The 22929-nt window shown below is 43.8% G+C and overlaps 3 protein-coding genes across 4 annotated transcripts in view; 1 reads left to right on the forward strand and 2 right to left on the reverse strand.

Moving 5' to 3' along the window:
* DCAKD (dephospho-CoA kinase domain containing) overlaps nt 1–2187 on the reverse strand; it is a 13545-nt gene extending 11358 nt beyond the window's left edge. The window contains exon 1 of one of the 2 annotated variants that reach the window (XM_006105221.3): nt 2123–2187. The gene's annotated coding sequence lies outside the window, so the exon portion shown is untranslated. Of the gene's footprint in view, nt 1–1815; nt 2045–2122 lie in introns of those variants that run through there. The other variant, XM_023746303.1, reaches the window with a different exon arrangement.
* Nucleotides 2188–10638: 8451 nt separating this feature from the next.
* LOC102428136 (60S ribosomal protein L10-like) lies at nt 10639–13607 on the reverse strand. Its single transcript, XM_006105222.3, has 2 exons — nt 13455–13607; nt 10639–11364 (listed from the first exon to the last, which is right to left on the reverse strand). Exon 2 carries the CDS (start codon nt 11335–11337, stop codon nt 10693–10695), a length of 645 nt encoding a protein of 214 aa, XP_006105284.1. The 5' UTR covers nt 11338–11364; nt 13455–13607; the 3' UTR covers nt 10639–10692.
* A 212-nt stretch (nt 13608–13819) lies between these two features.
* NMT1 (N-myristoyltransferase 1) overlaps nt 13820–22929 on the forward strand; it is a 33810-nt gene continuing 24700 nt past the window's right edge. Inside the window, 1 exon segment of the mRNA XM_006109858.3 lies at nt 13820–13991. Coding sequence (XP_006109920.2) covers nt 13861–13991 — 131 coding nt within the window. The 5' untranslated portion in view covers nt 13820–13860.

Consider the following 22929-nt stretch of genomic DNA (forward strand, 5'->3'; position numbering starts at 1 on the left):
GACCCTTCAGTCCTCAGGCCGACACTCTATCCACTGAGCCAAACCAGCGAGGACTGAAACAACTTTTTCAATGCTTACAGACATGGAATAAAAAAGCTGTGCTCATTTATAGAATGAATGCATGAACTAAAACAAGTACTTCCACTCAGCTTGTGAAAAGAAGCATTTCAAAGAAAACTTTTTATGTTTAACAATTATCAAAACTAGTAATATATTTGATCAATTGTGTATTTTAAATTGTAAAAATTCAATCTCAAGGAAAATGTTTAATATTATGACAACACAATTTTCAAAAATGTTTTAATTTTTGTTGCAGAGAAGTAGGATGACAAACCAAAGGCTTTCAAGCATAAAATCTATTATACTAGAAAAAAAATTCTGTGGAGGAAATAAAACAGAAATAGGAGTTCAAGAATGAAAAAGGAACGATGCAAAATTTCAACTGTTAAATAAAAACTGGTTCGTGTATTTTTTTCCCCCCAAAGGATGAGGGAAATCAAATCACTATGGTATTTAGATTCCACTGAAGATTTAAATTCCTGGTGTTTTATTTTTTTTAATGTCAATATTTACAATTAACTATAAATTATATCCTTTGCAACTACTGCAACTTTCAGAGAAAAATTCCAGCTACCTAAAAATGTGCAAGTGGGTAGTTTTCAGAACCAACCTAAGCTTGCTGTTTGCCTGCCTTCAGCTATCAGCCCTCATCTTTTCTCCTTAAAGCACAGGGAAGGAAGGCCCTCTAAGTTTTATCGAGGGCAGTTCTGACTGCTCAAGATAGAAGCGGATTTGGTGGGAATTTAGGGCCCTGCTAGGAAAAAAAACCACCCAACCGGCTGGTCAACTTTCTATTCATCAGCCAGCCCTCTCTCTAGCATTTCACTGTTTTCCAGGCCTTTGTTTGCACCCCGCCAAATCAATCTGATTTATTCAGGTAAAAATCACCAGCCCATATTCAAAAGCTTCCATTTCCTCAACTTTAGGACTTAGTCAAAGTTAATTTGGGTGAAAATTTCCCCAGAAGTAGGGGAGAGAGAAAACTCTTTGAAAACTTCGTAAGCAAACTCAATGTCAAAGGTGCCAACGCCTCTATTTGGGAAGCTGGGAAAGGAAGATAAGGCAGGCGGTCCAGCCGCCCTTTATGCGCCAAGGGGGTTTTCACTAAAACTTTACAACACGTCTAGCCTCCTGGGGAAGAGAGAAGCGAGGGGTGCCCGTCTGAAAAGCGAAGATGATCACTCAGAAAAACGTCCCATCCACCCTGACATAGGTATCATTCTCATTTTTTCAGATGAGCAAACTGAGAGTCGGAATAGTACCCAAAGCCACAAAATTGGACACGGCAGAGGCTGGATTCAAAAATGAACTTTAGGTCTGACCACAAAGCTCTAGAGCAGTGGTTCTCAACCTTCCTAATGCCGCGACCCTTTAATACAGTTCCTCATGTTGTGGCGACCCCCAACCATAAAATTATTTTCGTTGCTACTTCATAACTGTAATTTTGCTACTGTTATGAGTCGTAATGTAAATATCTGATATGCAGGATGTATTTTCATTGTTACAAATCGAACATGATTAAAGCATAGTGATTAATCACAAAAACAATATGTACATATATATGTGTTTTCCGATGGTCTTGGGCGACCCCTGTGAAAGGGTCGTTCGACCCCAAAGGGGTCGCGACCCACAGGTTGAGAACCGCTGCTCTAGAGTGAAGTGGCTTTGGCCTGAACCTGGGTTTGAATCCACACTTTCCATCCCTTTCTGCTTGTAAACCTTTCTCCACAGCTGTCAAGCGGGGAAAATTAACACCTTGCTCAGTAGGGCTGCTGTCCAGGCAGTGAGCCATAGATGTCAGTCAAAGCGTTGGATCCGGTGGCTGCCACATAGTAGGTGCTCAATAAACTGCAGCCAAGGCTTGAAAAAAAAGGCGCGTACTCCACACCACGCAGCACGCCTGGGGCCCCTCGGGCGGTGGTTCCGTGCGCCCAGAGTCCAGCCCAGCTCAGGACACGGGCCGGGTGGCCCGGAAACGGGAGAAAACGAGGCCAGCCCGCCCGATCCCCGGGGGCCCAGCCACCAGCCCCCCCAGCCCCCGCCCACGCGGCGTGCTACATACCCGGGGCCTCTGATCCGGCCGCCGCCGCCGCCGCTCGCCCAATCTCAGAGGCGCTTACTGGGTGGTAGGCGGGGCTTCGTCAGCGCGCGCTCGCGAGCCGGAAGTCCGATTAGCGGAAGGGGCGGGACCGAGAGCGGGCGTGCTCGGGGGCGTGGCCGGCGAAAGAGAGGCCCTAGATCCCTGGCGAGGCTGCGACCGAAGCGTAATTCCTTCTTGGGAGCCGCATCCCACGCGGGAGGGTGCGGGGGAGACTCGAAAGCAGGCCTGGCCATCATTGGCTCTGCAGCCTCTGCAAAGGTAATGGTCGCTGTGGTTAACTGAGCACCCTTCACCTCATTGAATCTTCAGTCCTTGAGGCGGATCCTGTCACCATCCTCATTTCACACGAGAGGAAGCTGATATTGAGAGATCGGCTCCCCCCTCTACAAACAGCCGTTTGGTGCAGAGTTCAAAAGCTGTTCATAGAAGCCTCGCTAGTCGTTTAGCCTCTCATTCTGGCTCCTCTACTGAAGTGCAAGTCACCGCTTGTTGAAAGAATTGGAAATCCCCCTTTATCCGCGGTTTTGTGTCCATGGTTTCAGTTACTCGTGGTCTACCTCAGTCTGAAAATATTAAAGGGGAGAGTCCAGAATTAAACAATTCCTAAGTTTTAAAGTGCCTGCATTTGAGTAGTGTGATGTACCCTCAGTGTCCTGCTCCATCCCACCGGGTTGTGAACTATCCCTGTACCCTACCCACCTGTAAGTGACTTAGCAGCCATCACAGTTATCAGGTCAACTGTCCCAGTATCAGTCCTTGTGTTCAAGTAACGCTTATTTTTTTCTTTTATTTTTTTTGCAGCGGAGAAATATTGGCTATTTTATTATAAACAGCACCACCCAGGAGAACTGGAAGCTAATGCACAAAAACCTGAACTCCCCAATAGTGTTTAGGTTAGATTATAGAAGGTAAAATCACAAGACACTGGGTGAGAAGATGGAGGATCATGCTGGGAGCTGATTGGTCGGAGGTGAGGGAAGGGTAGTAAGTCATTTCTTCAGGTACTGGGGACAGTTCTGAGGTCTGTTCCTGTGTCCCTCCTGGTTTCATGATAGAGTAGCCAGGAGTCATTCCACCTTAGGGCTCAGGAGCTGAAATATAACTTAGGTCAAGATGTTGCCCCAGCTGGTTTGACTCAGTGGATAGAGTGTCGGGTTCGATTCCCAGTCAAGGGCACATGCCGGGATTTCGGGCTCAATCCCCAGTAGGGGGTGTACAGGAGGCAGCCAATCAATGATTCTCTCTCATCATTGATGTTTCTGTCTCTCTCTCCCTCTCCCTTCCTCTCTGAAATCAATAAAAATATATTAAAAATAAAAAGGTGTTACCGTTAGCCTGTCATAGTGTGGACCTTGTGACCATTAGTCAGATTCAGGCTAATGTTCTTGCTGATTATCCAGGGGAAGGCTAGGTTTCTGAGTGTATATATAGAGAGAGATATGATTTCTAGAGCTAAGATTTAAAGCTAAATTTAATCAACATCATAAGGACCTTCGGTTTCAGGTTTGTCTAGAGCCTATTTAATGCTTGAAATATTAAAAGATACCACAAGGGTCAGAGCATGAGGAAGCTGAGGTGAAGCCATCAGCCAGGATAGAGGAGGTGGTCTATGCTGGAAAGCCTCAGGACCTCAGCTCTCACTCCATAGCACCCTTACCACTTAGGTTTCTACTATGTAGTGTGCTAGTTTAAATTATATCCTCTGACTCCCACGTCCAACCTGGGCACCAATCATTGAGCTAATTCTACATGTCCCCTTTGCTCCCAATATAAAGTTGTATTTCTACCTTGTCAGAGAATGCTCTTCAATTTGTATCTCCATATTTTAGTCTTAGATTTATAATTAAACCTATTCAATTTTCATTATCTGTTCTTTTGCCAAACTTTTCCAATCATCTCTTAATTAGCTGAAACTTGACCCCTTGTAGAATTGTCAGCAGGAGTTCTTGAATATAAGATTTCTTGAGTTCTGAAAGTTTAAAACTAAAATCCTTGGCTCATACTTTTTACTTGAGTTTTAAAAAAATGTTTCTTCACTCTTACTTTCTGTAATCCTGTCATGTAGTGTTCGTTTCCTTTTTTTAAATAATGTTTTATTTTTCAATTACAGTTGATGTACAATATATTAGTTTTAGGTGTACAAACCATATAAATGATTAGACATTTACATAACTTATGAAATGGTCACCCTGGTAAATCTAGTACCCATATAACACCATAATATTTTTTAAAATATTTTTTATTGATTTCAGAGAGGAAGGGAGAAGGAGAGAGAGATAGAAACATCAATGATGAGAGGGAATCATTGATTCCCCTCCTGCACGCCCTACACTGGGGATGGAGTCGAAACCCAGGCATGTGCCCTGACCGGGAATCAAACCGTGATCTTCTGGTTAATAGGTCAATGCCACTTCGGGCTGACACCATAATATTTAATAATTATTTAATAATGGCCCCACAGCCTAAGAGCAGTGAAGCTGGCAATTTGGTACACCAAAGAGAAGCTATAAAGTGTTTATTTTAAGTGAAAAGGTATGTATGTATGTATGTATAGGAAAAAACATAATATTCATGGGGCTTGGTACTATCCACGGTTTCAGTCATCCACTGGGGGTATTAGAAAGTATCCCCACGGATAAGGGGGACTACTGTACATAAAAGCACCTAATGGTGCCTTACACACAGTAGGTGGCCCTTAACTCTTGCTTTAACTCCTTTCCCTCTCCCTAAACTGTACGTCTGTGCTCTGCTTCCTTTAAGGTAGTAATTGTCTCTCTCTTCACCCTAATATCCCAAGTGCTTAGAATAATGCCCAGCAGAGCATGGATCCAATACATGGAGGAATGAAGTACTTCAATATCATTCTCTGATCACGTCAGTCACTGAAACCTTTCTTCTTAACATCAATAGCACTGACAACCACCACCCAATAAATAGGATTGCATCTCATGATCAAAAGAGCCATTTGGTCCAAACATCCTTCCAGAGTTCGAATCTCCTCCACATCATCTCTCCTGTCTATATGTGGATATGTCCAGTGTCAGGGAACTCACTGACTTTTTTTTTTAAATATATTTTATTGATTTTTTTACAGAGAGGAAGGGAGAGGGATAGAGAGTTAGGAACATCGATGAGAGAGAAACATCGATCAGCTGCCTCCTGCACATCTCCCACTGGGGATGTGCCCACGACCAAGGTACATGCCCTTGACCGGAATCGAACCTGGGACCCTTCAGTCCGCAGGCCAATGCTCTATCCACTGAGCCAAGCCAGCTAGGGCACTCACTGACTTTTGGAGACAGCTTCATGCTGTCTTTGAAGTCTAGTCCTGGCAGTTAGAAAGTTCTTCCTTAGATCTTTCCTACTTCTAATACCTATTTCATAGAACCAGATCTAATGGCCCAGTCCCCTTCCTGGGGTCAAACAACTTACAAATAACCTAGGTTTGTGGTTTTGTTTTGTTTTTGTTTGTTTGTTTTTTTAAAAGATTCCTACTTGCCTGAAGACTCCGATGATGGCATTTTTAAAAAAAATATATATTTTATTGATTTTTTACAGAGAGGAAGGAAGAGGGATAGAGAGTCAGAAACATCAATGAGAGAGAAACATCGATCAGCTGCCTCCTGTACACTCCCCACCGGGGAGGTGCCCACAACCAAGGTACATGCCCTTGACCGGAATCAAACCTGGGACCCTTCAGTCCACAGGCCGACGCTCTATCCACTGAGCCAAACTGGTTAAGCATAGGCTTGTGATTTTCAATCCTTTCCCTATTCCAAACATATCAGAGGGATACCCTGACCCATGGCTGGCCATGGCAGTGATAGGGATAGGAACATGCCTGCCCTCCCCCCAAATCATCAGGCTCTTCCTGGGGCCTTTTGTGAGGAAACCCCTGCAGATGGTTCTGCTTTTCCCAGATACTGCCTCACAGTAACGTAAGCTATTGGTGTACAAATGGGGGCTTTGTCTTCTAAGTCGGCATCCTTGTGGTCTGATTTGTCAACAGCAGCTGCATCTCGCTCTGGGGCCGTCCCAGAGGAAAGGCAGGGCGGCTGCAGGGGCTTCATCCCAGGCACCTCCTAGGAACTGAAGTTCTGCCTTTGCTGTTTTTTTTTTTTTGAGGAGATGCCTCAGGGCTTTTTCAGCTCAAACACACATCCTCCATTATTCGGGATGGCAATAATGATCTTTGAGCTGGCTCTAGCTGCTCACACGATCTCTCTCCATCCTGACAATGACCTGCATCTCCATCACCTCTGTGCCCTTAGCATCTAGCATGATGCCTGGACTATAGCGCTGCTCCAAGTTGTGTGTGATGAACAATCCTCTGAGTCCGGTAGAGGTGACTCCTTTGACTCCTGGCTCTTTGACTCTTGGTCTTAAAATTAAACTTACTTTCTGTGTGTTTATTTTAAATAAATATTAATGTGCAATTAAACTTATACCGTACCTCACAAATACCATTAATATTTATTCTTTATTAAATAGCTTTAAAAAATCCTCCCAAAGGTTGTCAACAGCTAGAAGATAAAGTCCGAACTCCTTAGCCTGAAACTTAAGGCCTTCAGTGACTTGGCCCCTGATCACCCCTCCAGACATGTCTCAACAAATGTCTCACCAGATGTTCCCCTTTGCGCAAGGCCAAGGCGGATGGTAGTTTAGTTATTGTACCAGACTGTGTGTTAAAACACCAGGTTCAAGTCTGAACTCATATTAAGAAGCCGTGAAACTTGGGGAAAATCACTGAACTTATGGTTTTCTCATTGTAAAACCTGCCCTGCTCATTGCACAGGGTCAAACAAGGCAGTTGATGGTAATGATCAAAAGAGATCATGTATCAGTGCATTTTGTGGGCAATAAAGCACTGTGCAAACATAAGGGGTAACAATACTGTGTTCCTGCCTCTGCCCTTTGCTTGTATCATTTCCACACCCTGAAAGCTTTATCCCTTCTTCCTTACCATTCACTCATTTACTCACATACACCCAACAGATATTGATGGATGTCGCAGGAGCCTGAACGTACTGTTTTCTCATTGTAAAACGGGAATAACACTGTGTGCTGGCCCCGATACACAGGGGAGGAAAATCCAATCTGTTCTCTGCCCTCACAGAACATAGGGTCTTGCGGGGGGGAAATGGTTACAAACTGAATAATCATCCAGACAAAAGTAAAATTGCAGCTGTGACTTAAGCTCAGGAGTGGGTCCATAGGGCCTGCCCTCTGAAACTACAACAGGGGACCCAGGATTTAAGCTGTCTCCAAGGCCAAGTTCAAAGTCTGCTTTCTCCAGGAAACCTTTTCTAACAGTACCCCAGAGAGCTGCACCCTCGCCCTGCCCCCAATTTCAGTTAACTTATCTACCTAGCTCATGTCATCATACCCAGTCAGCCTTGTTATTTTGTTTTCTAGTGAGCCTGGTTTTCTGGATTTCACTGTAAGTGCCTTCTGGGCAGGGAATGCCTGGCACACTCTCTCATATACCACAACACCAAGCAGAAGGCAAACTCAATGTCACATGAGCTCTAAGCTCGTGTGTCAGGGATGTCATTTAATAATGGCCCCAAAGCCCAAGAGGGTCCCCTACCTGAAAGTGAGCTCCAGAGGAGACAGGCAGCTGCCTAAGACCACCTCCCCATCCCTTATCTCATGATTGTGCCCCCTGGCCCTGTTCTTCTTCAGAGGAGGAAAAACTTTTCCCTAGAACATCCAGTCTGCTTCCTAGAGTACCATCTTGCTCCAACAAAAATTTGATCATATCTCTCCCCAGCTAACAATCTTCAGTGGCTCCTGAGTCTTCAGGACAAAGCCCAAACTGCTCAGCATGGCACCCACATCCCTTCATGGTCTGACTCCAGACTAGCTCTCCAGCCTCAACTTCCAAAATGCTCCTCACACTCTAAGCTCCAGTCATATCATTCTTTTTCTTTAAAATATTTTTTAAAATATTTTTATTTGGAGGGAAGGTGGGGGAGTGGGAGGTAATCAACCAAAGACCTTGTATGCATTTATGCATAACCCATGGATGCAGACAGTGGGGGGGATGAGGGCATGGGGCTGCGGGGGAGGGAGGGGGCAGCACGGGGCGGGGGGCTGGAGGAGGTTAATGGGGGGGAAAAGGGGACATGTATAATCTTTTCAACAATATTTAAAAAAAGAAAAAAATCAAACCTATTTGAAATGCCTAAATAAATAAATAAAATATATATATTTTTATTGATTTCAGAGAGGAAGGGAGAAGGGAGAGAGATAGAAACATCAATGATGAGACAGAATCATTGATCGGCATGCCCCACCCCGGATCGAGCCCATGACCAGGGCATGTGCCTTGACCAGGAATTGAACTGTGACCTAGTTCATAGGTCAATGCTCAACCACTGAGCCGTGCCGGCTGGGCCAGTCACATCAATCTTGTTGTAGTACCTCAAAAGCACCTTACTCTTAGGCAGCTGGGCTTTCACACCTTCAGCCTAGAATATCCAGCCATTTGTCTGCTTCCCCTATAAAAACTCAGCTTAGCTGTCTTTTCCTCCAGGACCCCTTTTCCCAGGTTAAGAGTCCCTCCTAGGCTCCTGCTACATCCCGTGTTCCCCACTCTCTTATACACTATTCTGTAACTGTTCGTCTGTGCACTGACCAACTCATGGAATGAACCCAGGGCATGGACTTTGTTTTATCCCTGATCCCCTAGTTCCTCCCATAGAGCCTAACATGTCATGAGTGCTCCAAGGTATTGAGTATATGCAACCTGGCTCGTGTCTTCCTAGGCTGGCCGTGGGCAAACTACGGCCCGCGGGCCGGATCCAGCCCGTTTGAAATGAATAAAACTAAAAAAAAAAAAGACCGTACCCTTTTATGTAATGATGTTTACTTTGAATTTATATTAGTTCACACAAACACGCCATCCATGCTTTTGTTCCGGCCCTCCGATCCAGTTTAAGAACCCATTGTGGCCCTCGAGTCAAAAAGTTTGCCCACCCCTGTCCTAGGCCCATTAGAAGAAAGGGTACCTGAGATGTTGGGAGCACAGCAAGGGCCTTGATCTGTGTTTTTCTTTGATTATCACAGTAGTAATGCAGGCTTCTTGGGAAGGGAAATACTTTATTAGGTATTGACTGTCCCAGACACTTTACTAAGTGTTTTATGTGCATTGTCTCATTTTATGGATGAGGATATTCAGGTTCAGGGACTTGTCTAAGTCTCTGACTTGCCTACGGCCACTCACTAGACAAAGGCAGAGCCAGAACCCAGGGCGGCCCTGGCCAGGTGGCACAGTCGGTCAGCATGTCATCCCAATGCGCCAAGGTTGTAGGCTCGATCCCTGGTCAGGGCACAAACAAGAAACAAACTCGGTGTTTTTCTCTCTAAGATGAATTTTTTAAAAAAATTAGAACCAGGGAGCCAGACTCTGAAGCCTGTTCTCTTAACCACTATATTCTGTCCCCAGTAACAACCATGAAGGGATAATGGAGGTATCTATATGAAGAGCAATTTCCAGAATGTGCAGAGCTTCACAGGCACATCCTTCAGTCACCCTCTGGGCCCTGCTGTACCCCATTTCCTCTTATAATGCTCCTGTCAGAACGGGTGAGTAGGAAGAGCCAGCAGAGCTAAATGGGAGAGTCCTGCTATTCTAGTGTGATGAGGTGCTCAGAAAGCCAGGAATGTTTACTTTGAAAAAAATAAGAATTTTAGGAAACCAGCTATTAATTGTAGAATATGTAACAACTACCTAGGACGACACAGGATTATGTTTCTACATAACCCCATAAGGCAGAACTTAGCCAATTTTCCACTAATGAGAGCTGTCCGAAAGAGAAAGGCTTTTATTATTATTTTTTAATCCTCATTTGAGGATAAGTTTTTATTGATTTTAGAGAGAGAGGAAGGGAGAAGGAGAGAGAAGAGAAACATCGATTTGTTGCCTCCCATACGTGCCCCAACCGGGGATAAAACCCACAACCTGGGTATGTGCCCTGATCAGGAATTGAACCCTTGACCCTTTGATGTACAGGACAACACTCCAATCAACTGAGCTACACTGGCCAGGGCCAGGAAGGCTGACTCTGATGAGGGAGTGGGAAGGAACAAATATGAAAACTCTTAGAGCCTTAAGAAAGCATTTATATAGAGTCCCAATTTAGGAAACTTTACATTGCCCTGTGACTGTAAACTCAAAAGGCACCAAAATCACATGTGGTCATATTCAGTTATCAAGTGGTCATTTTTTTTTTTCAAGTTACATATACTCAATTTCTTTCTTTTTAAAAAAATGTTTTTATTGATTTTTTAGAACGAGAGGGAGAGATGGAGAGAGAGAGAAACATCAATGAGAGAGAAACATCATAGATGGGCTGCCTCCTGCTTGTCCCCCACTGGGGATAGAGCCCACAGCCCAGGCATGTGCCCTGACCGGGAATGGAGCCTGTGACCTTCCTGGGTTGATGTTCAACCACTGAGTCTTTTTTTTTTCATGGATGGAAAGTTGACTTATTGGTGGGTGTAAGGTGGAGGCAGCACCGAGACTCTCACGAGTGCAGGGCTCGCCATTTGTCCAGGGGACCACGATTAGGGATGTATTTGACCCCACAGCCATCTGGGATGAGGCGCTTCTTGACCACCAGGTCTTCAAACTCATCCGCATCAAACTTAGTAAAGCCCCACTTCTTGGAGATGTGGATCTTCTGGCGGCCAGGGAACTTGAACTTGGCTCTACGTAGGGCCTCAATCACGTGCTCCTTGTTCTGCAGCTTGGTGCGGATGGACATGATGACTTGGCCAATGTGGACTCTGGCCACTGTGCCTTGGGGCTTTCCAAAGGCACCCCGCATGCCTGTCTGGAGCCTGTCAGCCCCAGCACAGGACAACATCTTGTTGATGCGGATGACATGGAAGGGGTGGAGCCGCACTCGGATGTGAAAGCCATCTTTGCCACAACTTTTCACCATGTACTTGTTGGCACAAATACGGGCAGCCTCCAGGGCTTCGGAGGACAGCTGCTCGTATTCGTCTGATACCATGTGGCCACAGAGTGGGAACTCATCCACTTTCGCCTTCTTCCGCCCCAGGTCAAAGATTCGGATCTTGGCATCAGGGACACCTCGGCAGAAGCGAGACTTTGGGTACGGCTTGTTCTTACAATACCGGTAACACCGGGCGGGGCGGCGACCCATGGCGACACCAGGATCTTCAGTGGCACGCTGAAGGGAAAGAGATCAATTTCTTTTTAAAAACATAAGGTTACATTATTCAGAAATCATGGATTCTACAAAATCTAAGTGAGGATTCTAACTTGAAAAACCCTAAGAGAGAGGGAGTAAGAGCCCCTCTCAGGTCCCTTCTAATTCTGAAATTCTCGGAGGTGCTGGATTCCAGAATTTTGGATTTGGATTTGCATTCTGAGCTTGGTCATGTTCACACTGCCTGCCTACTTCCCAGAAAAGGCTCTCTGCTGAGCAAGAACAGCTCTGTTTGCAGTAAAATACAAGGCAGCATCTTACTTAAGCTTTGTACTGCAAGAATGGCAGTGTCCAGAGACCAACCAGCACCTTCTTTCCCTATAAACCAACCAGCACCTTCTTTCCCTATAATCCCTCTTCCTTGGTCATGTTTCATTAGCCTTCAGTTAACCTCTGGGTATCTTTGAGAAAAGAAAATGCAGGGTTGGGAATTGGAATACCTGATGTGGGTTCTGGTTCTGCAATTAGGTATCATTGTGAATTTTTTTTCCAAGTCCCCTTCCCTATGTACTTCCCAAGGTCACACAGCTACAACAGGTGAAACTAACACATGTAAAGTGTACCATTATTATCTCTGACCTCCTCCACTCACCTGCACCTGCAGGTAAGGTGGTAGGTCTTGGCCCTGCAGAGATGGGTGTAGGTGACAGCTCTCAGCCTGAACAGGTGTCTTTGCCCTCCAAAGCGAAATATAAATGATTTAAGATGATCTGATTTGGAAAATACTTCTGCTCTTGCTACTAATATAAAAACCAAAAGTTAAGCCCTGACCGGTTTGGCTCTGTGGATAGAGCGTCGGCCTGTGGACTCAGGGGTCCCAGGTTCGATTCTGGTCAAGGGCATGTATCTTGGTTGCGGGTACATCCCCAGTGGGGAGTGTGCAGGAGGCAGCTGATCGATGTTTCTCTCTCATTGATGTTTCTGGCTCTCTGTCCCTCTCCCTTCCTCTCTGTAAAAAAACCAATAAAATATTAAAAAAAAAAAAACCAAAAAAAAAAAAAACAACCAAAAGTTGACAATATTTAGCTCTTTTGTTTCCTTGAGTCAGATGGGAACTGTTTCTTCCCAATGTTGAGAGTTTTCCAAAGGCAAAGATCACTTCCCTTTTTGGCCAAGGAACTCTTTGGTGTTAAGTTGTCTTTTCCACCCTAGCCGGTTTGGCTCAATGGATAGAGCGTCGACCTACGGACTAAAGGGTCCCGGGTTCGATTCCGGTCAAGAGCACATCCCTGGGTTGAGGGCTTGATCCCCAGTAGGGGGTGTGCAGGAAGCAGCCCATCAATGATTCTCTCTCATCATTGATGTTTCTCTATCTCTCCCTCTCCCTTTCTCTCTGAAATCACTAAAATATATATTTTTTTAAAAGATGTTGCAGTTACTTTCTAATAACTGATGTCCTTGGGTAGATGTACCCACAATGGGGCTATTGTAGTGACAAAGAAGCAAGAGGGCCTAAGGGCAGACAAATGAAGATTTATATACTGATTTTGCCACTTACTAGCGATGTGACTGTAGTTGACCAACCAATATGGGCCACATTTCTTCCTCTACGAAAAAAAGGGAATAGAGCCCACATTCTAGGCTTGTTAAAAAGAATTAAATGAGAAGTTTGAAAATCTTTACCACAGAGCCTGGTATATAAGTGCTCAATAAAGAGTAATTGTGGAGGATTGCGGCAGAGAATGAAAGGGACACTGTAGCGTGGAGGGGGAAGAGGCCACAGAGGGGATACATGGTGACGGAAAGAAAAGAAAAGAAAGAGACACTGTGTGCGGAAGAGCTTGGTGGCGACCGGCACCTGGGGGTCCTGAAGCAGCAAGGTCTAACCCGGCAGTCAAGTCTCCTGGCTCAGAATCAGTGCTCCGCACATCACAATCCACCGCCCCTCCTGAGACCTTGATCTACCAACCACCACAGGCCGCCCAGAGTCCCGCGTAAGGATGGAGGCCCGGAGCCAACCTGGCTTCTAGCAGGAAAGCCCCTCTAAGACGGCTTGATGCATTCAGGCCCCCGGTGGGTCACACACGCGGGCCTCAGACCCTCTTACTTACTCGGGAATGGTAACGGTCCTTAACGGCAGTCACTAACGGCTCTCCAATCGCCCGGGCACTAGCAAGGGCAGGCTGAGGTCAAACCTTGGCTTTTGGAGCCTCCACGCCCGAAACCCTAAACTTACGCCGGACTACAATTCCCAGCAGGCCACACGGGGCCGGCCATCAGAGCGAGGCCCAACGCCCAGTGTTTCCGAGTAGTGGGGGCCCTGGCCTACGACGGCTTCCCCTCATAATTTCTGGGTATTGTAGTCCACCTTGTTCCGGTTTCCGGGGAATGAGCCGCGCCCACTTACGCCTCCCTTCGCCACAAAAACTACAAAACCCAGAATATAGCGCCAGTTCCCCTCGTCCAATAGGAACCCCCCATGTAGCGAGGCGCGGAGGCCGGCTCTTGGAACTCAAGATGGCGGACGAGAGTGAGACAGCAGTGAAGTCGCCGGCCCCTCCGCGGCCGCAGATGATGGAAGGGAACGGAAACGGCCATGAGCACTGCAGCGACTGCGAGAACGAGGAGGACAACAGCTGCAACCGGGGGTAACGAGATCCTCGGAGTCCAATTCCTGTCCAGTCTCCCACCACCTGGGTTTCTGGGGTGCGGGGAAGTCACCGGGAGCTTTAGTGTAACCCCACCCCCATGTTCTTATTGGCTGAGGCATTGAGATTCTGCCTGGTGATTGGTTGCTTTCTTTGTCATTTACCAGGGTTTGGTGCTCAGTATATTAAGGGCCGGAGACATTCAATACTTTTATTATATAAAAGTTCTTCTGTGTGTGCTTCAGGCGCATCCCGGAAAAAGAGCCTGTAGGATGATGGTTTTCGATGGCACAACACAGGTCCACATAACCGTACAGTTCAAAGGGAACGTTACTTATAGAGGTGGTGTGTGAACAACGTGATTAGCAATAACTAATAAAACAGTTCGCTGCGCTTGGTCTTCAAGGAGGAAGTTAACCAGGCTATAGAAACCATAATTATGTTGTAAAATGTCCCTACCAGAGAATCTGAAAATATAAACTCACCTTATAAACCCTACACAACTACTGTGTAAGAATGTTTTGATGTATAGGGTGTCTGTTGCTCCAGATAATTCACAAGTTGCCTGAACAATATATAATTAGGTCTCCCAGCATATTGGTTCTGTTAACTTGGCGAAGTCGCCTCAAGCTTCAAGAAATTGAGTGGTGATGCTTCTTGGACGGTGCTTGGCAGTGGGTTTAATACCGCAGCTCCTGGACGTTAGGGTCTTGCCTACAGGTAACTGTCTGTCCCCGGGCAGGAGAAATGTACCAGGCGTTTGAATGTTGAGTTCTGTTTCCAAATCAGTTTTCACTCTGTAAGCCACACCCCGTCATTCCTCTTCACGTGGTGGCAGTGGCTGGTGCTGATGCTCACTCCCTGTCTATATCTATATTTATATTTGTGTAATGTTAATGGAAAGTCATGGAAGACTGTTTTGGATGTAAAACTTCGGCCGAATCTGTGGTCTGATTTTCATAGCCGTCTTGTCATTTGCAGTATTGATGGTATTGCTAGAGGTAAAGGTAGAAGGTTGATGTCTTTGGATAAACTTTTAAAAAAAATTCTGAGAGAACATGGGATTATTAAAGTGGCTTATAATCGACCTGTGATGAACCCTTAGGTTAAAAGATGTATTTCTCAGCCAGCATTAAAAATGGGAAGAAGGTAGAGGAAAAGGAAGCTTGTCAATTTTGGTTTCATAAGACTATGTTCTTTCGCTATAACTCAGGACAGATCTAATGTAATGAAAACTTGTTTTGAAGTTTGGGATTCCTAAGAACGGAAGAGCTGAGAAAGAGGAAATAGGAACAGAAAGAAGGGAAAGTGCAGCCCTTCTGAATGGAGATCCCACTCGTAGATGAGAGTTGTTGAATTAGAAAGTCATTTCAGAAGTGAAAGTACAGTTTCTTTGCTCTCTGTGTAGTTGCTTTTATTTTATTTTTTTCCTGCTACACTGTTGCTCTGACCAGTGTCTGTAGCTCATTAATGGGTTTTGTTCCCTGTAATCTATGAATCATTTTGCAAAACTGCCCTGGTTTATTAAAGTATAACAAAGTGGTAACCTTAAAAAACTTTGTATGGGTTTCTTTTGTTGGTGGTTGTTTCGTTTACAGTTATAGTCAGGGTGAACAAATTAAGTTTATTAGCATCTTGAACCTAGAGGTTTTTATAATAAATGAGTTTGGAGGTGGCAGGTGAGAACCAAAGGACCCAGCCTGGAGGACAGGATCTAGTTTTGGCATTTAGATTCCGAGGTAGACTCAACATTTTCCTATTAATTGTCAAAGTAAACGGTTTTGGGAAGAAGCCGTGTGGCACGGTAGGAAAAGCATACACACTGGAGTCATTCAAACCTGGGGTCAGCCCTGGCCAGTGTGGCTCATTTGGTTGAGCCTGGTCCTGTGCACGGAAGGGTCTTGGGTTTGATTCCTGGTTAGGGCACATGCCCCCGTTATGGATTCTGTTCCTGGTCCGAGTGCGTATGGGAGGCAACCAATTGATGTTTCTCTCTCTCCCCCCTCCCTTCCTCTCTCTCTAAAATCAATAAAAACATTTTAAAACAACAACAAAAACCCTGAGTAAAAACCTGGTTCTGACACTTAATAATCTATGACCTTGGAATAGTTACTTAACCTTTAGTTGTAGGGATTAAATAAGATAGCATTTGGAATGAAGTCTTCCCCCTCCCTCATAGTCTTCGGATCTTCCTTCTCCCAGCTTGCCTGCCTGCCCTTATCACGTACTGTATTTTTTGTAGCTTTTATCATAACATTAGTTAAGCAACATAGGTGTCCAGTCGGTGCCTCACCTGACTCTAAGGTGCCTGGGAACAGGGTTCATGTCTTTGAGATGCCTGGCTCTTAGTGTGCCTTCATGAATATTTGCTGGATGAATGAATGGCAAGTTAAAGTTCTCACCCAGTGTTCGTGGAGTTTCATTTCTCCTCACTGAGGGCGAGGATGTCAGGTTTTTCTTACATATACACTTTCTGTCCTCAAATAAGTCCCATTGTAAGCCTTACTACAGATTTTGTGAAATACCTATGGCAGGGGTCCTCAAACTACGGCCCGCGGGCCACATGCAAATACAAATATTGTATTTCTTCCCGTTTTGTTTTTTTACTTCAAAATAAGATATGTGCAGTGTGCATAGGAATTTGTTAATAGTTTTTTTTTAAAACTATAGTCCGGCCCTCCAACGGTCTGAGGGACAGTGAACTGGCCCCCTGTTTAAAAAGTTTGAGGACCCCTGCCGAAACCGGTTTGGCTCAGTGGATAGAGCGTCGGCCTGCGGACTGAAGGGTCCCAGGTTCGATTCCGGTCAAGGGCATGTACCTGGGTTGCGGGCACATCCCCTGTAGGGGATGTGCAGGAGGCAGCTGATCGATGTTTCTCTCTCATCGATGTTTCTAACTCTCTATCTCTCTCCCTTCCTCTCTGTGAAAAATCAATAAAATATATTTAAAAAAAAAAAAAAAAAAAAAAGTTTGAGGACCCCTGACCTATGGAAATCAATGATCCTCCAATTTACTGTGGAAGTTTTCCACTGCTTTTTGGCTTCTTGAAAATTTTATTGTCTTTACTTGTATTATTTAAAATGTTTTCAAAAGTGATATAAAAGTTGAAGGGGAATATCTCCCTTTGATGCTAATAATTTTAAAGTATAATATGCAATTAGTTCAAACTAACCCTTATTCTCTTAGGCCTTTCTTTCAGGATGGGATCACAGTGCTTTATAGTAATGAAATGAGCTACATTCATGTGCTGGAATAACAGGAAATTCAGTTGTGCTATTTCCTTATGTTCCTTTGTGTATAAGTTCTTGACTTTCCTTGTCATGTGTTTCTTCCCTAATTAACATTTGGTGAGTCTAAATTTCATATATACATATGAGTGTATAAGTGCACATGCATACATACACATTGTGTGTGTGTATGTATCTGTCTGCAGTTTTTCTGTCAGCTATTTTTTTTTTAATTCACTCAACAGAGAAAAGGAGGGCAGTGTTTTTACCCTGGTAACTTGCCTGACGTAAGTTAATTGCCCTCAGCAGTTGAGAGGAGGGTCAGACTAAGATCATCTTTATGCCACGTCCCCCGGCAGTTCATGATTCATCTACATATATGGTTTATTTGCTTGTTTGTTTTTCATGAAAGGCTTTCCAAGAAGTATCACTAAAGAATAAACCTAACCGGCTGGCAGATTTTGGAGTACCAAATAGGTAATATTTATCTGGGTGTTTTGGAACAGGAAGGAACTTTTAAACTCTTTGGTTCCTAGGAGTCTTTGGAATTTGTTTTGCAATGTCATCTGTACCACTGAGGTGCTGTTAAGCCATGGGTCACGGACCCTTTAATAAGGGCCTCTTCTCCGTCCTGTTCTCTTACTCCATGGGGACAGGTTAAGATGGGTTCTGAAAAGCTTTCCTCCTTCCTAATTATGCATTATTATCCCATATGAAGAAACTTAACAGAGAAGAATGGTCTTTTTTAAAGGAATTCCATAAGCTATCCTTGCTTTTTTTTATTTATTCAGGTTCTCCAAAGAGTTATTCTTTCCATATTTATTTGATGGCTTATAACTGCATCTAGCTCTTGGAAAGAAGGAATCTTTTAGTTTCTTTTTCTTAATCGCTCCCTTCAGCTTTTGGTTTTTCAAAACTAGATCAAAGCAGAAATGAAAAGAGAAGCCTCATCACTCATATCAAATAAGTGTTCTAATTTTATTTCCCAATTAAGTGGCAATTAAAAAGAAACTAATCAAGAGCTGCTTCAAAGAGAAGAGGCTGGAAAGCAGAAGAAACGAAACATAAATTAGAGCCTATTTCAGGGAGGCTGCTCGTGGCAAACAAGTTTTGCTGATTTTTCACATTGTTAATGTGCTCACTCCAGAATGTCCCAGCTTTACTAAGTCTGCAGTTAATCTTTTCCCTGTGAAGTTTGTAGATTTTAGGACCATAGATTTAGTAATTTGAGGAGGATGCTTCTTTAGCTTTTCCTCTTTAACTGTTTATTTTAAATCTCTACCCTGCTAGCCTCTCTTACAATTTTTCAAGGAGGGTGCTTTTGTAATTGTTGCATTTAGGGCACACAAAACAGTGTTTTCTATTGAGGGCACACACACACAAAGAAACTAAAATTCTTCAGTGGGGTTAGTCCTTCAAAAATTTTTCTGCTGCTGCTGACTTTGAGAGGCAACTGAGGAGGGTTCACTGTTGTTAAGTGTTCAGTAAATGTTATGCTTTGTTATTATTACTATGTGCTGGGCACTTGGACATTGCTAAGCCCTTTGCATGGATTATCTCAGCTCCACTGCAGTTATAACTGGTTTAGCTTATGTAATGAGGCTTGGGATTTGCATCTTCACCTCTCCATTTCATACCCTGAAGGACCCATTATGAACTTACAGATTTCTTTTCCCTACTGCATTGACTTCTGCATCCTGACTCTATGAGACTGTGAGTCCTGTCTTCGGATCCATTCGGTAACCCAGGGAGGGACTTACCCTAAGGAGGAAGCCAGTTGGTGATGGAGGTGGCTTAAAGGTGGCCCCTTTAAACTCTCCTTTATGGACCAGAATCTTTTTCAGAGGTCATTCCAGTGTGTGAAATTGCTGCCATTATTGAGTCATTGCTCAGAAAATTACTGAAAATGGTCTCTGAATAGCATTTGACTTGACCTCGGCGTTGCCAGGTTACAGTCTAGCTCACCACACCAACCCAGAGGTTATGGAATTTACATTTCTGTCTCATTCCCATTTTAAGCTATTGAGTATATTAGAGTTTAAAGAAACAAACAAAAACAAAACACAGTTTTCCTTTATGACAGGAATTGGCTTGTTCATCCTCAAACTTCTGGCTAACTGTCCCAGGGAGGGCAGAGGGTAGCAGTAAAAGCAATCTTTTGTAATCCCTTCCCACAACCTGCTGTTTTCCACAGGCCTCCTAGGGTACTTTGGTGGCGTACTGAGTGTTTTTCTCTGTCATACAGGATTCACATCCGTTTCTTATATAAATAACCGATTGGTGGAAATTTGCAGCGTTTGCATTACGTGATCCTGCAGTCACAGTGGTAGAGAGGATAGGCAGCGAGTACTGATTCATACCAGGTGGTTTCTACTTGGGCACTTTTGTAAATGCCACTTTGTTCACCTCTCCTTGAGCCTGCTGAGTACTAATAGGATTGCCGCACGTATTATACTCATGAGTAAATTGATCTGCAGAAGGATTTCCTGATATCTAAAAGTGGAATCAAAAGGCTATTAGAAGCTAGGATGTATCTAGTAAGTTTCTCTGGAAATTTTGAATTTTAGCCCAAAGAATTAATTTCCAGTTTTTAGGGGGGGAGTGTGACTAAAAATTGTGAATTTTATTTTCTGGACTCTTTTTTTCTGTTGATCTCATAATTAAAGCTAAACCTGTGGTCTGTGTTTAAGACATTGGAACCATTTGATGTAGTTATAGTGGAGAGTTTTTGTTTTAACTCTTACAGGAATAGGATAGGTCCTAGGGAGAGAGAAGCAACAAATAAGAAAGTTGATCATTTAAAATCTTAACCAGTAGCTCTAATGAACAGAGCATGTCCACTGCTTTCATAGAATATTAATATAGCTGTCCTATGGAAACATTACTAAAGATGTTTTCTGACCCTCTTTTAAGCTCTAGCTTTTCAGAGTTGTATTTTAGTCTGTTATGCCTGGAAAGCATCAGTCAAGCATATATTTGTTGACTTTTTAGCTGTGTGCTCAGCACAACTAGAACAGCTATATAAGATGCGGTCACAACACTTAGGACATTTTTAATTTCATTGGGAAGCCAGGAAGCAGCACATTGTTATATATAAAGTATTAAATTGTTTGGGAGATTGTACTCTTAAATCAGGCATCAAGGGGACATATAGTAGGCAGAGGAGGGAGGCTTTCCATATAAGAACAATGTGATGAAACAGTGTTCGTTTGGCTTTGGAGATTCTCGGGTAAATTCTCACAGGGAATGACTGTAGTGTTGGGGGAAGAATGGGCCAGGTCTTTAGAGATTGGTGGCCTTTCTCGTACTAATTGGTTAGTTGATGACCAATTTGCCTCACATCTTGGGTCTTGGTTTCCTCTCTGTAAACAACAAGTCAGGTTAGACAGCCTGATATTCCCTCCAGCTCTGGTGGGTTAGCTCCCACAGGAACAGCTTTCGTTCCTCAGCCACGCACCCCGAGCGGATTTTGTCCTTCAGTGGGATGGAGAGGAGGTGCAGGTTAAGATGATTACTACTTATCTTGTCTGGAAGTTTGCTGCTCCTGTAGTTTATCTGTCAGCTTGCCCTTCCCTCCCACCCACTCACAAACCTGGCACTGCATTCTGTGTCTAGAAATAAGTACTGAGGTTCATTTTCCATCTCCTCCCCCAGCCCTAACTTTCTACCACAGCATCCATAGGGTTTCTTATATGTTTGAATTTAGAATATTTTGGCCTCTGGGTCTGTCATTCTGCTGATTCGTCCCCTGTTCACTAGGTTGTTCGTTAATGACTGGGTTGATCAACTTTACTTTAGAATGTAAATTTCAAAATGTTTATGTGAACTCCCACATCCCTTTCCATTGCAGGCACACATCACTCCTCTACCTCCTCCCCCTCCCCCCCAAAAAGGGCAAAGTTCTCGAATTCTCTGCTCATTATTTTGGAACCAAATGAACCAAAGTTAGATTTTGATTTTTTTGTATTCCAAGTCTGGTCGATCTCTTTGGAGTATGTTAAGGTGACCAGCAGGCTTAGAGAACTCTGAGAGATTTCTGTGTCAATTTGTAGAATCCCAGCATGCCCTGGGACACCTACCCAGTCCATATGAACCTCAAGTCCCTTTAAACATGATGCCCAGTTCTTAGAGAAGGGCCAGCCTGGCCTCTGTGGGGTTCTCTGGTTTGGTTATCCCCAAATCCAAATTGAGGTCATTCTTCTGTGAAATGATACTGGCTTCCTAATGTTTCTTGAAGACCTACTTTCAAGGTCTCTGAGCTTGGTTTCTTGTGAATAATTACAATCACCTTAAAAGCTAACCCTAGTGGGCTCCTTGGAAGTCTCTTCTCTGAGTCTATTTGGGATGTTGGCTGTAAGACCATGGTGAGCTCATAACGTGTTTCATGGATATGGCTCAATACCTGGTAGCTCAGTAAAAATGACTTTTTAAGAAAACTTCGCTTTGTTCTTCAGCTGTCTCTGTAGGCTTGATGTACAAGTTGAAACAGGATTGTTGCTCAGTAGCTGCTTATGCAAAGTCAAGCCAATACAAGGAAATGATTTTAGTTTGGGTCTTGGAGTTTGCCAGCAATAGTATCAATAATGCATAAAACAGAACAAGAGTTCAGCCCAAGGTCCTTCCACAAAAATGGAGTTGTGAGGAGATGGCTTCATAGAAGTGTCTCCACTGGAGAGCAAGAGCAAAGGCAGGAAGGTAGATTTTTAGTGATTTGCACACTGGTAAAGGTGTCTGAAGTTGGAGGAAGTAACTTCTCTTTTCCTTACCTGAAGTTGTATTTAGTAATATCCAATTGGTTACTATAGAACAGTTATTCACCTTGACCTCTTGATTCTTCTTTCCATAGAATTATATAAAAAAAATTACTCTTAAGGTAATTCATATACAGAGACCAGAGAATTCACTCCATACGCTAAAATGAATAAGGATTTGTAAATTGTATCAACAATGGGATGATGGTTTGTCTCCTAATATCAACCAGTTTGTTTTTTCTTTCCTTTTTTTAAAATTTCTTTATTGATTAAGGTATTACATATGTGTCCTTATCCTCCCATTACCCCCCTCAACCAGTTTTTAAACCTTCTAATGCTGCATATAATTCTGAGATTGAAGTGAGACTGTCTCTGGAATAAGAAAAACAGAGTTGTCATAAGCTACAAATGGGCCTCTGTGTGATAACAAAATTGAGTTATTAAAAGAAAAAAATTATCTTCAGGGCATAAATGACTATGCTTCCTGTTCATTGATATGGCCTTGGGGGTTTTGCTGAGCATCTGGTTTTAAGGAGTTCATCTTATTCCTCCTCTGAATGTTATCAGTCTTTGTTCCATGATATGCCTTCTTTATCTCATTAATATAATAGATAGGAGGGTGCACTTGCTTGTAACTTCATGACCTTACATTTGGAATAAAGTAACCTCCAGCCTTTACTGGATCTTCCTGATTTCCCAGTCTTTGCATCAGGAACCTGATGAGAGAACATGGCCAGACAGGTGGAAGCACAGTTATTACAGAGCAGGGAGAGGTAAGGGTTGATGAACAGATTGGCTCCGAGTCTCAATGGCCTAGGCCCTAGTTCCTAGGGAAAAGTTGGGCTTGATACCTCCCAGCATAAGAAGCTGCTGTCACTGTAGGCTTTCGGGCATGGGAGGAACACATGGAAAGCCATTTTCACGGCGGTGAGTCCACAGCTGTAAGATTTTAGGATGCA

This window comes from Myotis lucifugus, unplaced genomic scaffold (genome assembly GCF_000147115.1).
Source record: "Myotis lucifugus unplaced genomic scaffold, Myoluc2.0 scaffold_652, whole genome shotgun sequence".
Classification (NCBI taxonomy): Eukaryota; Metazoa; Chordata; class Mammalia; order Chiroptera; family Vespertilionidae; genus Myotis; species Myotis lucifugus.

Bases quoted from the DNA above. Each gene is read 5' to 3' on its own strand.
- LOC102428136 (XM_006105222.3), bottom strand. From the start codon at position 11,337: ATGGGTCGCCGCCCCGCCCGGTGTTACCGGTATTGTAAGAACAAGCCG.